Source organism: Pinus tabuliformis, chromosome 9, assembly GCF_031772625.1.
Source record: "Pinus tabuliformis cultivar Carrire ecotype Pingquan chromosome 9, CPIR1, whole genome shotgun sequence".
In the NCBI taxonomy this organism is placed as follows: Eukaryota; Viridiplantae; Streptophyta; class Pinopsida; order Pinales; family Pinaceae; genus Pinus; species Pinus tabuliformis.
The window spans coordinates 1,105,894,588-1,105,908,914 of NC_142307.1; the positions used below are offsets into that span (position 1 = coordinate 1,105,894,588).

At 40.3% G+C, this 14,327-nt stretch overlaps 1 protein-coding gene across 1 annotated transcript; it reads right to left on the reverse strand.

The window, feature by feature from the left end:
• Window positions 1-11,274: 11,274 nt before the first annotated feature.
• Window positions 11,275-12,421, reverse strand: LOC149152525 (cysteine-rich receptor-like protein kinase 43). Its single transcript, XM_089443507.1, has 4 exons — window positions 12,283-12,421; window positions 11,978-12,099; window positions 11,609-11,819; window positions 11,275-11,510 (listed from the first exon to the last, which is right to left on the reverse strand). The coding sequence occupies exons 1-4, from the start codon at window positions 12,419-12,421 to the stop codon at window positions 11,275-11,277; spliced, it is 708 nt and encodes a 235-aa protein (XP_089299633.1).
• Window positions 12,422-14,327: the final 1,906 nt, after the last annotated feature.

The following is a 14,327-nucleotide window of genomic DNA, read 5'->3' on the forward strand; positions in this document are numbered from 1 at the left end:
ATGAGTCAAAAGCATACAAACTCTATAATCCATCCACCAAGAAGTTAATAGTAAGTAGAGATGTGCAGTTCATTGAAGATGAAGCTTGGGATGGAAGCTTAGAAAAAACAATGAATGTGAAGACAATTGCGTCTCATGAAGAAGAAGAGAAAGGGATAGCAACAAATAATCCTTCCTTGGTGGCTCCTCCTCCACCGCAGCAAGTACAACAAACCACACCACAAGATGGAATTCGAACAACCTTAAGAAGTCAAGGAAGTGCTTCTCCAAGCACACCACAAGGATCAGAAATACCCTCAAGTTCGGATGGAACTCCAAGCACACCAAGAAGACCAAGATTCAGAAATATGAATGAGATTTATGAACAAGGAGAGGTAAGTAACAATACCGGTCTGAATTCATTATTCGCTTTGTACTGCCATGTTGATGACCCAATTCATTTTGAAGATGATGTAAATGAAGATAAATGGATTGAAGCAATGAATGAAGAAATTGGTGCAATTGAGAAGAGTAAAACATGGGAGTTGGTGGACCTCCCTGAAGGCAAAGATGCCATTGGAGTTAAGTGGGTCTATAAGACCAAAAGCAATGCTGAAGGCAGGATTGACACGCACAAAGCAAGACTTGTTGTGAAAGGCTACAAGCAGCAACAAGGCAAAGACTATGATGAAACCTTTGCACCAGTAGCAAGGATGGAAATAGTTAGAACAGTGTTGTCTATTGCAGCACAACACAAATGGAAGATTTATCAGATGGATGTTAAATCTGCATTCCTGAATGGAGTGTTAAAAGAAGAGGTTTATGTTGATCAACCTCCGGGCTATGAAGTTGAAGGCCAAGAGCATAAAGTTTGTAAACTGAAGAAGGCTCTTTATGGGCTGAAGCAAGCTCCAAGAGCATGGTACAACAGAATTGATGCTTATCTGATTGAGAATGGGTTTGATAAGTGTGATGGTGAACCCACACTCTACATAAAACAGAATGACGGTAAGATTATTATTGTTGTTTTATATGTAGATGATCTGATTTTTACTAGCAATGATGCTTCTTTCATTGTTGATTTTAAAGCAGTCATGAAAAGTGAATTTGAAATGACTAACTTGGGCTTCTTAAGATATTTTCTTGGAATTGAAGTAGACCAAAGTGAAAATGGTGTTTTCATTTCTCAAGATAAATATGTAGAAGCAGTGTTGAAGAGATTTAACATGCAGAACAGCAAAGCAGCTGTGACTCCAACTGTAGTGGGGTTGAAATTGACCAAAGAAGACAACAGCAAATATTTTGATCCAAAACTGTACAAGAGCATAGTTGGCAGCCTTATGTACTTGACTACAACTAGGCTGGACATTATGCACACTGTGAGTTTAATTTCCAGATTTATGGAAAGACCGAAAGAGACTCATTGGCAGGCAGCCAAGAGGATTCTAAGGTATGTGAATGGAACGAAGAGGTTTGGTATTTTATACTCCTCTTCTGAAAGTTTCATGTTGACAGGTTACACTGACAGTGATTGGGCTGGAAGTGTTGATGATAGGAAAAGCACATCGAGATATTTGTTTCATATGGGATCGGGAGCCATCTCATGGGCTTCCAAGAAGCAACCAGTTGTGTATTTGTCAACAGCAGAGGCAGAGTATGTGGCAGCAACAATAGCAGCATGCCAAGCAGTATGGTTGAGAAGAGTTCTTATAGATTTGTGTCATGAACAAGAAAAGGGCACAACGATTTACTGTGACAATAGCTCAGCAATAGCATTGTCTAAAAACTCTGTTTTTCATAAAAGAACAAAGCACATAGACACCAAATTTCACTTCATACGTGAATTGGTTAACAATGGTGAGATTGTTTTGCAGCACTGCAGAACAGAGGATCAACTAGCTGACATCTTGACAAAACCATTAGCAAAGAAAGGTTTTGATCGTTTCAGGAAATGTCTAGGTATGCAGCAGTTGAAATTAAGGGGGAGTGTTGGAATTTAATTCCAACTGCAACAATGAACAGCTGGACAGGAATCTGATTTGCAGTAAATACTCCAGGCTGTTCGGTGCATCAAAGTCACGCCTGATATTTTGCACATTAATGTGCATTAAACTCTCAGAATTGAATTCCCCTGCAACCGCCTTGCTGCATTCATTACGGAGATAGGCATTAGAAGATATTTTGTATTATTTTATTGTTTAAATCAGATATGTTTTAGCATATAAATACATCACACAACAGTTCTGTTTTAAGGTTAGCTGAAGAATTATACAGAGCAGAAGAAGAATGATACAGAGTAGAGGAGAGCACGCAGCAGCGTGAAGATAAATTCTTCCAGAATATTGAAACACACAGCAGTGCATAGCAGGGGTAGACATAATAGCGTAGCAGATAGCAGAAAGGGAAAAATGCACAGCAGTGCAGATATTTTGAATGTAATTTGTTTTATGGTTGTTTGCTGAGAGAGAGGGACGAACTTGTAACATTTATTTTATTTTTTAATAAATACAAGTTATTTTTCCTGTTGCTGTTACACCGTCACTGTTGCTGTTACACCAGTTCCACCGTTGCTGCAACACCAAACTACGTTGCTGCAACACCGTTTCCAGCAAACGATTTTCAGTTTTCTGTGTTAAAAACAGAGTCAAAATAGAGCATTTTTTTGTCTGTTTGTTATGAAATTATCACAAATTAGCAACAAAAATACCAACATGAATGCATCTCAACGCTCTCTCCTCATCGCATCTTTCAATTATCGATGTATCAATCATCCGCACAATATTTCTTTGTTTGTATAACCTCCAGGCCTGCATAATCACAACGAATCGTCATTTTGATATTCAATATATACATGATGGCCCAAATATCCATAAGATCGGCCTCAATTTAATTTTATAGTGAACGAGTACAGAAATTCGTATCAATATAGATCAACAATGAAATCCCTAAACTCATGCTTCGATAAACAGTTCATATATCGTACTATATAGAATGGCAGCTTGTATAACGTAGATATGCTTAGCAGGAAATACAATAATAACATTATTAGAGTATATTACCCATCTTAAAAGCATCTGTATTTATGGCGACAAACTATAATCCACGTTCTTTCTCCCCATCATAAGTTCCAGGTGAAGAACGCCATAGGTATAAACGTCAGTTTTTACAGATAATTTCCCCTGCATAGCATACTCTGGTGCCATATACCCGCTGCACGTACAAATTACATTGTCATGATTATATAGAAAGGGAAAATTGAGGAACAACAAACTGAAAATTACTTGTGAATGAAAGCCTAGTGTTATAGACATTTTTGTGCCTTACAGCTATAAGCATGAAATGTCCATAATCCAAGGGATCCAAAGTCCCTAAAGATGTTGTTACAGCTCCTAAAGGAATAAGGTCAACCAATGACAGCTTCTCCCAGAAGTTCTCCACCAAAAACCACTCAGAAACAGTCAATTCAGGATCAATTCAGATGCTCTACTAGCTGCCTGCGTTGCAAAGCACCCAAATGCACTGGCTAGGTGCGTTGCAACGCACTTGGATACACTACCAGGGTGCGCTGAGCGGGAAGTGACAAATGGCAAGCTCATTCAACGAGGTGGAAAGACCATGGAAGCTTCCAGAATCTTCTCCAGTGACACTTGCCTCAATGAATTCGACTAGTGATGAGTAAGAGGCTCTCAACCTCCAAGTGGAAGCAAGAACTGACAGAGAGAAGCCATAAGTCAAAACATAAGCTAACTCATCCTCTCTGCTTACATCTATATATGGATCCCTCATCCCAGAGATCCAGGAGGCTGGAATTTTGTACTTTGCAGAGAATTGTTGTTGGTTTGAGATTGAGATTAGTACATTGGGTGATTTATGCTTTGTTGGAGGAGAGGAAGGGATTCATTTGCTGGGAGGTAGATGCTGGATCAGAACTCACTTGGTTGTATCTCCTCTTGTACTTTCTTATTCTATCAATAAACTATTTGAGTTTCCCCTACATGTTGTGTATCAATGATGTTTTGTTATACTTAAATGTTTAGCTTAATCTGATATTGAGCTTTTTATGAATGTATATCTGTATCTTTGTGAATTTTCTCTCTCTTGTGATCTTGCAGGAATTCGGTGAAGCTGGGCCGGTGAAGGAGCAAGGAGCTGGGAGCTACTGAAGAGAGGAGTGATTTGGATCAACAAACTAGCGGAAGACACAGGTTAGTTTCATCCTTCCTCTTCATTTACATTTCATAAAGAAGAATACTCAATTAGTTTACCTTGTTTGTTGCTAAGGCACTATCACACCTTAGAGTGGGATAGGGGCATTCCAAATGGATACTTTTCCCAACAACAAATTGGCGACTCCGTTGGGGATCGTATCTTGTTAGTTTATTTGTGTTTCTATCATTGTTCTTCTCATAAACTCAGGAGTGCCGAATCGAAATGCATTTGCTATTTTCAAATGCAAAGTAGAGATCTGCCACTCTAGTGCACTCGCTGGGCCTGTTTTTATGATCTGAACAAACTGATCCACAAGTGCTCTAACATCCCTTTGTGATAGATCTTAGTCCTCCTTTAAATCATCCTCCTAATTGTACCTAATTGATAGCTTTTATCCGGCCAAAAACTGTAGATTAAACTGCAAACCGTGACCCAGAACCCAGAGACAATTCTCGTTTCTGCTTCAGCGCAGGCTCTGTGAAGAGGTTCTGCATTTCAACGCAGGTCTCGAGAGGGCTACCTGCGCTGAAGTTCAGTTTCTCTGTGCTGGGGGTGTGCTGATCAGCCCTTGCCTTGTGCAGTTGTGGTTCCCTGCTTCCTTTTGCTCTGTTTTGTCTCTGTTTTTGTAGCCTGTTATCAGTGTGTGTACCTATCTGAAACCCCTTTTCTTTGCCTCAATTCCGCCTCAGTTGTATGAAGAAACTGTATTTGTTCTTTGTGTATTTGTTACATCATTTGCAGTTTCCCATTACAAAAATAAACTAGTCATATTGTCGCCCTTAGATCTAGACCTGTCGTAAGTGTCGTTTTGATCTTAGGAGTGAGTTTGCTTGCTGTTCACAGTTGATTATTCTTTTACTTTTGTCTTTTGGTTTGAATTTATCCATTTCTAGTGTTGAAACAAGTGTTTACTTCAAAATCATAAGTGTCGTAATCGTCTTTTTTGATTTCAAAAAGAAACTTGTTTGTGTTTTCACTAGAAATCAAATTCAAATTTGTACAACAGCTTTCGTTTTAGGCATCAATATTAAGAAAGCGAAAACAAATACATGCATTTGTGCATTTGCATATTGATAGTTTGCATGCTTTGATTTAGGGAAAGTGCATTTACAGTGTGCTTTTTGCTCTTTGAGAAAAGATTGTGTCTTTCTTTTCCCCTTGTAGCTAGGATTTTCATTGTTGAAAAGAGATAAATGCTTGCTTATCATCTTTAAACTGCATTTAGGAATTGTATATACATCTTGTGGTGATCCAAAAAGGCAAACTTCTAAAAAAGATCAACCGAAAATAAATTGAATGAACTTAACAACACTTTGTAACTTAACGCACAACATAGAGGTCTAGGCTAGAGACGTGTTCCGGCGTCGTAAAACCTGGTGACTGTCGATCTCGCTGATGGTTGGGTGATTCCTCCTGAGAGACGATAAGCGCCAATACGGATTGTGCTCCCACATACCGTCAAGTATATATTGGGAGACCCCTATAGGCATAAAACCTTTACCCATAGGAATCCGTGTCGGTCGCCCTACTGATCGCAATGCACTGAACACAGCATTCGGGAAGATTGACCGCCCGTACCTTAAAAAGTATTCTGCGGTTTTGCGAAAAGTTTTGCACACCCTCTACCTAGAACTCCAGAGCAGTTCCTTTTGGCCTTTTTCAGACTCTATAACGGAAAACGTCCATCCGAGCATTTGTCACTTCAGGCTCGTTAAAACATCGAAGGTGACTAGAGTCATCTTTTGCTTTTTCTCGACTCTTTAAAATTGAAAAAGCAAGTTGTGTCTAAGCGTCGTTAAAATTTATTTTAAACGGAATATTCATACCCTTTTCCTGCGTTGGTCTTTAGGTTGAGAAAATGGAGCCCACCAACCAAGGAGTTCCCCTTGGTGGAAATCCTAGTCCCTTCTCCTCTTGGGGAGATGTTGGTGCGCCCCATATGGCCACATTGTCGCTTCCAGGACTGACAATTGGCTTGCCAGTCTGGCTCTTCTCGACCAATGTCGTTCAGAACACCACTATTCCTGAACAGTTGAATCAGTAGTTAGACCAGTCCAGAGTTACCCACCAGCCTTCTACTTCCTCTAATGCTTCTTCTCCTCCTTCCTCTTCGCTTGACGGAAATGGTAAAAATAAAAACCAAGTTCCTAAGGAAAAGAAGGAAAAGAAGAAGAAAGAGAAGAAGAAGAAGGAGCCAAAAGTGACTGGGGGCAAACGAGTGTCGTCTAACGACAATCCACACACAACACTGACTAGGCCTAAATCACCATGTGTCATATGCAAGGGAGACCATTTTCACAGAGATTGTCCCTACATCCCTCGGATACTAAGGGACTGGTCTCCCCGTTTGCAGAATCCGGTGGCATCAACCTCTGATAGCCATGTTGAATGCACGCCGTCAACTAGCGAAAGTGAAGTCCCTGGACAAAAAGGGAGAGCTAGATCTCCCTGTAGACTATGCGAAGGCAACCACGCCATCCACCGTTGTCCCTTCTTAGACGAAGCGAAAAGAGTTTTGTATGATCGTCCGGTTCCACCGTTACGACTTCCTCCTGGATATAAAAAACTCTTGCCGAGTCCTTCGTTAGTTGAAATCCAGCTGGCCCGCTCAAGTGGTCAGCTGAAGCGCTGGTCATTGAAGATGAACCAGCTGAATCCATACCTGACGAAAGTCAAAGGGTCGAGGCGGCAGTTGACCCGGTCTTGCCTTCAGAGGATTTATCTTCGAATGACACAGTCACTGAGGAGAATAAAGATGACACCCTCCAAATTCTCTTCATCAACACATACTCCAATGAGCATGGGGGCACCCCCCCCCCATTCCTTTATCGCAGGAAGGAAGTTCGTCAGAGCGATACCTGGCCGTTTACTCGGTCCCACCACCAAGCAACCTAGTTGTCTCCTTCGACTGGAACCAACTAGGCAGACCCTGTTTGCCAGCAAGTATACCATTCAGAATTATCGTCCAAATATACAGAATGGTCATGGCTGGCACCATCATTGATGAGGGGGCATCTGTGAGTATCCTTTCCTCTATTTCTTGGAAAGCGCTTGGTTCGCCAGCGCTTTTGCCTGAAATGAGAAATCTGACAGGCTTTGATAAAGGAACCAGTCGACCTTTAGGGATCCTCCCCAATGTGCCCATAACATTGAAAGGGAAGACCGTTCAAATGAACGTGATGGTCGTTGAAGGACCCTTGGATTATAACCTACTCCTTGGACGAGACTATATATATTGCATGGGAGCCATCGTCTCCTCACTCTTTAGAGTAATGTGTTTTCCGCACAAAGGAAGAGTGGTCAAGCTCGTGGACCAGCTTTCATTTCCTGGATCAAGCATCGCAAATAGTCATATACCGTCCCTAAATGGTCTCTTCACGCAAGAAATGTCTCAACCCACGGTCCGTCCTCCCGATGAGCGCGAGTAATTCGGAGGGATATGACTGGAACCCAGGGGGCATGCGTCCCAGTCTGCTTCGGCAGGAAAACTTTTGGTATAGGGTAGGTTTCCGTGAGAGAATATGACTAGTCTGTACCCCATCCGTGATTGGAAGAGGGGTTGTTCTAGAATAAGATTCTTTTGTTAAAGTTATGTGAGTTGGTGGGCATTGTCGCTCACCTTTGTTTATCTCGGTAAACATCACCGAAGAAGTGTTTTGTTTGAAAGATTAATAGAACAATCTTTGGGTGACCTGTAAGAGGTAGGCCTCTCTCGCCAAAACAAATGTTTTATCGGACTAAAGTAGGGGTAACCTTGAAACTCTGTTTTATACCTGGGGGCATGCAAACCTTTTGGAGTGCAAGCAAAGAGCGGTTATTTATCTGTTTTTTGGGTTAGCCGTTTCCTAACTTGCGTAAATAAAGGATTCCGGAGCAAAGCTTTGTAAGGCGCAAGCTCCATAAAAAATCGAATCTTACATGAGACATTCTTATCATATGATTGGATTATCGAGCAGTTTTAGCACATAGTTCATGCTCGTTAAAAAATAAACATAAGATCAAGCAAGTGTTTCAACCCGTGTTTAAGCTCGTTAAAAAATGAACTATCCCTCCGGTAAATAACCACCGTGAATGTAACATTATCAGCCATTAAAGCCTTGGTCGTGTTTGCACCGTCACCTCCACTTTTCCATTGGCCGATCATTCACCTCCATATGATTGTTTACCCATTTTGAGGAACAGCTGCGAAGAGTGATTTCACTAGCCATCCTTGTGACACTGCCGTGCTTGGAAAATTCCAAACCTTACCTGGAATCAGCTGCTACCCATTTTGTCACTCGTTCCTCAAAAGACGAGTCTTCTTTAAGCTCTTTTCATCTGACTCGTAAAATATGAAAAGATTGCCAAGTTTTGGCCTTCCAACTCGTTAAAATGACCGGAAGAGCTATCCCTCCTCTAGATTTTAATCTTTTTGGACCTGAGGGATTATTGCACAAAAAGATCGAGCGCTTGTTTTGTTCGGCTCGTTAAAACTATCGAAAATTCATCCCTTCTATATTGTTTTATACTTTTTCAGGCTTAAGGGATTAGATGACGAAAAAGGACTTTTGTAGTTAACTTTACGTACCTTTTCAGACTCTCTAAAAATGAAAAGGACTGAGTTATCTTTGTCGTTAGACTCGTTAAAAAACATTAATAGCGACAAACTTGTCTTTAGACGAGAACGAGTTTCACTATCGCTAGGCTCGTTAAAAGATAGCGATGGGTTTGCCCGAAGGGCAAATTATAGAACAAGCATATGTTATCCTCCTCAAGCTTGACAAAAATAAAGAGGTACTGGTTAGCAATGACTGGGGAAAAATTGGGAAGAAACTCAAAGAACTTTATTGGTAGCAAGTCGCTCTTGAACATGACACTTCCACTCCGTGCCTGAGTCGGGTTGGGTTGTTTCATTCACCGGTCACATCACCATGGTCTCGCCATACCATCCACCTTTGGGGTAAATGCTACCAATCCATCACACAAGTGTCGCCGATATGTTCAAGAGAAGTCATCCAGAGAAGTCAACCGTGTCCCATCCACTACCATACATTATACTTCATTCTTTCATGACCGCCACCCTGAACAATATATCATCAGATCGTTTTCACCTCCATCAAAATCATTTGCTCCGTTCCGTGTCACTGATGTGGGATTCATCAAGGCCCTCCTTTGACGGATCGCTTCTTGTCGACATCAGCTCATTATCCAAGAAGTTGATCTAGGAACACCCCCTTCAGTACTTTGAAGCTTGCATACCTCAATGGCAAGTTTCTCACTTCCGGCGACAGGTATACGTCAATGACCTTCGACCGAAAGATTTTGCGTGGTGTTCGACGCCAAGTCCTTTATTCACACCACGTGAATTGTACTGCAGTACCTTGAGGGTCATTATCATTATCGGTGATTCCTCTCGCGCTTGTTAACAATTTACATCATTGACTGGTAATCAAGCGTTGTATTTCCATGTTCGACTTCAGAACATTTCTCACATGGATCGACTTGTACCTAGAGTAAAGATCAGACGAGATTGAAGACCCCGGATCTAGTTTCATCCATCCGGGCTGCGATATATATTCAGGAAAAATAAAGACATTTGACATGTACAGCATTGCAGCACAGACAATCATCCTACCAAAGGGATGATGATTTCAGAAAGATCATCAGTCTACCATCAGACAATTGTCTGTCCTATGTACATAAAAATGAATTTATAAAGTTGAGCATGGGAATGCCCGCCTCAGCTAGATCATGAAAACAGTATGAAAAATAATGTATTGTATTGTATCTTATTACAGGTCTCCTCCCAGCATTGAATGAACTTCGGATCCTCCTAATAAAGCATTTCACCCGATAAACGGCCTCATACTTTAGGGGGCAACTGTTATAGACATTTTTGTGCCTTACAGCTATAAGCATGAAATGTCCATAATCCAAGGGATCCAAAGTCCCTAAAGATGTTGTTACAGCTCCTAAAGGAACAAGGTCAACCAATGACAGCTTCTCCCAGAAGTTCTCCACCAAAAACCACTCAGAAACAGTCAATTCAGGATCAATTCAGATGCTCTACTAGCTGCCTGCGTTGCAAAGCACCCAAATGCACTAGCTAGGTGCGTTGCAATGCACTTGGATACACTACCAGGGTGCGCTGAGCGGGAAGTGACAAATGGCAAGCTCATTCAACGAGGTGGAAAGACCATGGAAGCTTCCAAAATCTTCTCCAGTGACACTTGCCTCAATGAATTCGACTAGTGATGAGTAAGAGGCTCTCAACCTCCAAGTGGAAGCAAGAACTGACAGAGAGAAGCCACAAGTCAAAACATAAGCTGACTCATCCTCTCTTCTTACATCTATATATGGATCCCTCATCCCAGAGATCCAGGAGGATGGAATTTTGTACTTTGCAGAGAATTGTTGTTGGTTTGAGATTGAGATTAGTACATTGGGTGATTTATGCTTTGTTGGAGGAGAGGAAGGGATTCCTTTGCTGGGAGGTAGATGCTGGATCAGAACTCACTTGGTTGTATCTCCTCTTGGACTTTCTTATTCTATCAATAAACTATTTGAGTTTCCCCTACATGCTGTGTATCAATGATGTTTTGTTATACTTACATGTTTAGCTTAATCTGATCTTAAGCTTTTTATGAATGTATATCTGTATCTTTGTGTAGTTTCTCTCTCTTGTGATCTTGCAGGAATTCGGTGAAGCTGGGCCGGTGAAGGAGCAAGGAGCTGGGAGCTACTGAAGAGAGGAGTTATTTGGATCAACAAACTAGCGGAAGACACAGGTTAGTTTCATCCTTCCTCCTCATTTACATTTCATAAACAAGAATACTCAATTAGTTTACCTTGTTTGTTGCTAAGGCACTATCACACCATAGAGTGGGATAGGGGCATTCAAAATGGATACTTTTCCCATCAACACCTAGACCTCGACTTAAGAAAATTAAAACATAAACCAGAAGGTAAATTCCCAAATGAAAAATAGTCATGAGTAAAATTACAATACTGTCGATCCTCTTGAAATCAAATTAGCACAGTATAACATATGCATCCCTATTGCTTTTGACAGTGTGTGAGAGTGAGGATTACTGTTTTGAGATCTTACTAAGTTCCAGCAACTCTTGTGCTGACGTGACTCTCATCTTCAGGAAAAAGTCTTGCTAGGCCGAAATCTGCTATCTTAGGATTCATTCCCTCCTCTAACAAAATATTGCTTGCTTTAATATCCCGATGAATAATCCGCAGTTGAGAATCCTCGTGCAGATAGAGAAGCCCACGAGCTACTCCCACTATAATGTTGTAGCGCTTCTGCCAATCAAGCTGGTTGCGTTTGTTTGGATCTGTATCCATGGATGCAAGCAAGACAATAACTAATTATCATGACCCAACTAAATTAATGCGTTTTATCAACATACAAAGTAAAGTGGAAATAATTTACTGAATCGGATTTTATCGAGGCTCTTATTTGGTAAATACTCATAAACAAGCAATCTTTCTAATCCCTCAGCACAACAGCCGAGTAGATCCACAAGATTTCGATGTTGAATATTGGCCACAAGCTGAACTTCATTTAAAAATTCTCTCTTTCCTTGCAGAGACCTTAAGGATAGCTTCTTTACGGCTATCTCTTTTCCATCATCTGTAGTTCCCTGTGACATTTGGAAAAAAATATCAGCCTGCTGACTAATGATATAAGATTCTAAAAAATATCAATATGAAGATTATGACTAGCTTGCGGAGAAAGCAGCCTACCGACTAATGATATAAGATTCTATAAACTAGCAGAAGCTTTCTTAGTGTATGGTACCTTGTATACAGCGCCAAATCCACCTTCCCCAAGCTTGTTATTTTCATGAAAATTTTCCGTAGCAATTATCATTGCTTCCATGGTAAACACAATTAATGTGTCTTCCTCAATCTGTCGATCACCTACACAATGAAGCACAATTTGGTTATTGCTATCATTTCGTAGGTTTCAATATAGTTTAACAGAGGAAACTGTCCTCCTAGCTCTTGTGTGGTAGTGTCATTGTGATGATCCATCACATCATGTTTTTTTTTGGAAGCCAGATAAGAGAGATGCATCTTGCGTCAGCCCCCATAGGGACCTACCCGATCCATCAACCGTCTGTGTGCGTCTTTGTAAGTTACTGTGTACTAAATCTAAAAGTATCTCAAAATCAATTTGAGGGTTAGGAGAGGAGATCTGTAACGTGAGATTTGCAATGAACCTTTGGGATGCAATGAACATTTTCCCAAAGGTTAGGTTCAAAAATATTCTCAAAATTTACAGTTAATATAAAAATATTTACTTCATATTAAAATAAATCGAAATAAAATTAGGCGTGAGATTTGAGATATGTAATGAATTTTTTAGATTCGAAAATGTTCTCAAAATCTATCATCAATATAAAAATACCTAATTCATATTAAAATAAACCGAAATAAAATAAAAATACCCACTTCATATTAAAATAAACCGAAATAAAACTAAACCCGATAATATGCACTGCTACAATTTCCTTCGAGGTGCATATGATCAGAGCCCAGCCGAGTGACCAGCAAAAATAATTTTATGTAATACCTTCGTTTGAGCTTGAAATTTTGAGAGACTTCAATCTTCTTCCAATTGCAAGCAAGCATAGAAACACCACGAGAAGCAAACCGCCAGTAACACCTTGATTAATCAAGGTTAATTTGTGCTGGGAATTTCTGATAATTCCAAACAAAAATGAACAGAGAATAATGCTCTGTTTTTTAACACACGAAACAGAGTTTTTCACACACCAAAAAAAATTCAACATTCATTAACAAGGCTGCTATTACAAAATTCTTCTTCCAACAGAGGGATTACACCAAGCCTGCTTCAGAGGCAATCCCAAAAAAAACTTCACTCTGTCTTTCCTGGAAAATACACTGCTTTGTTCCTTCTTACTTTGCACTGTTGTAGTCTCTACACTGTTGTGCATTACAAAACAAAAATATGTCTCTGCTAAAAAAGAAAAATTCTTTTACTTACTTTTCGCGTTGTGGCTGCGTATGAAAATAAGTTTCTTTTTAATTGTGCCATACTCCCGTGAATTAAAAAAAAAAAATTAAAAACTTTACCTACATTTACCAACCATAATTACTTCACATTAATTAATTTCTGGAATGAGGGTACTTCACATTAATTAATTTCCAGAACGAGGGTACAATCTGCCCCACATTAATCGGACAGTTGTTCGCAATATCGCACGGCCAAACCATACGAGCTTACGTGCCGAGAAAGGTTGTTTTTGCGAAACCACTCAGGGCATGTGTCAGTAGGTGAATGTGCTCGCTGCCCTCTCGAGAAATACCACTGTTCAGCAAAAGGCGGTGCGGGGAATCCTCAAACGGTTTTGCTGCAGTTGAAATTAGTATTTCAACACTCCCCTTTAATTTCAACCGTTGGGTTATCAGTCATACCCAGACATTTCCTCAAAAAGTCAAAACTTTTATGCCCCAATGGTTTGGTCAGAATGTCTGCAACCTGCTCCTGAGTCCTGCAGTGTTCTAAAACAATTTCTCCATTGTTTACCAATTCCCTAATGTACTGAAACTTTGTGTCAATGTGTTTCATTCTCTTATGAAACACAACATTCTTGGATAATGCAATAGCTGAGCTATTGTCAAAAAAAATCACAGTTCCTTTTGCTTGCTCTTGGCATAAACTCCTTAACATCCTTCTCATCCAAATTACTTGACACGATGCTACTGTAACTGCCACATATTCTGCCTCTGTTGTAGACAATGCTATAATAGGTTGTTTTTTTGAAGCCCATGAAATGTCTCCGGAGCCCATGTGAAAAACATAACCGGATGTGCTTTTCCGATCATCTACACTTCCAGCCCAATCACTATCAGTGTATCCAATTAAATCTGAACATTCTTAAGCAGTATATAAAATGCCAAACTTTTTAGTACCTTTAACATACCTCAGAATCCTTTTTGCTGCCTGCCAATGTGCTTCTTTTGGTCTCTCCATGAATCTGGAAATTAAACTAACAGGATGCATTATATCCGGCCTAGTTGCAGTCAAATACATGAGGCTGCCAACTATGCTCTTGTACAAACTAGGATCAAAATCCTTGCTATTGTCCTCTTTGATGAGTTTTAATCCCATCACTGTGGGA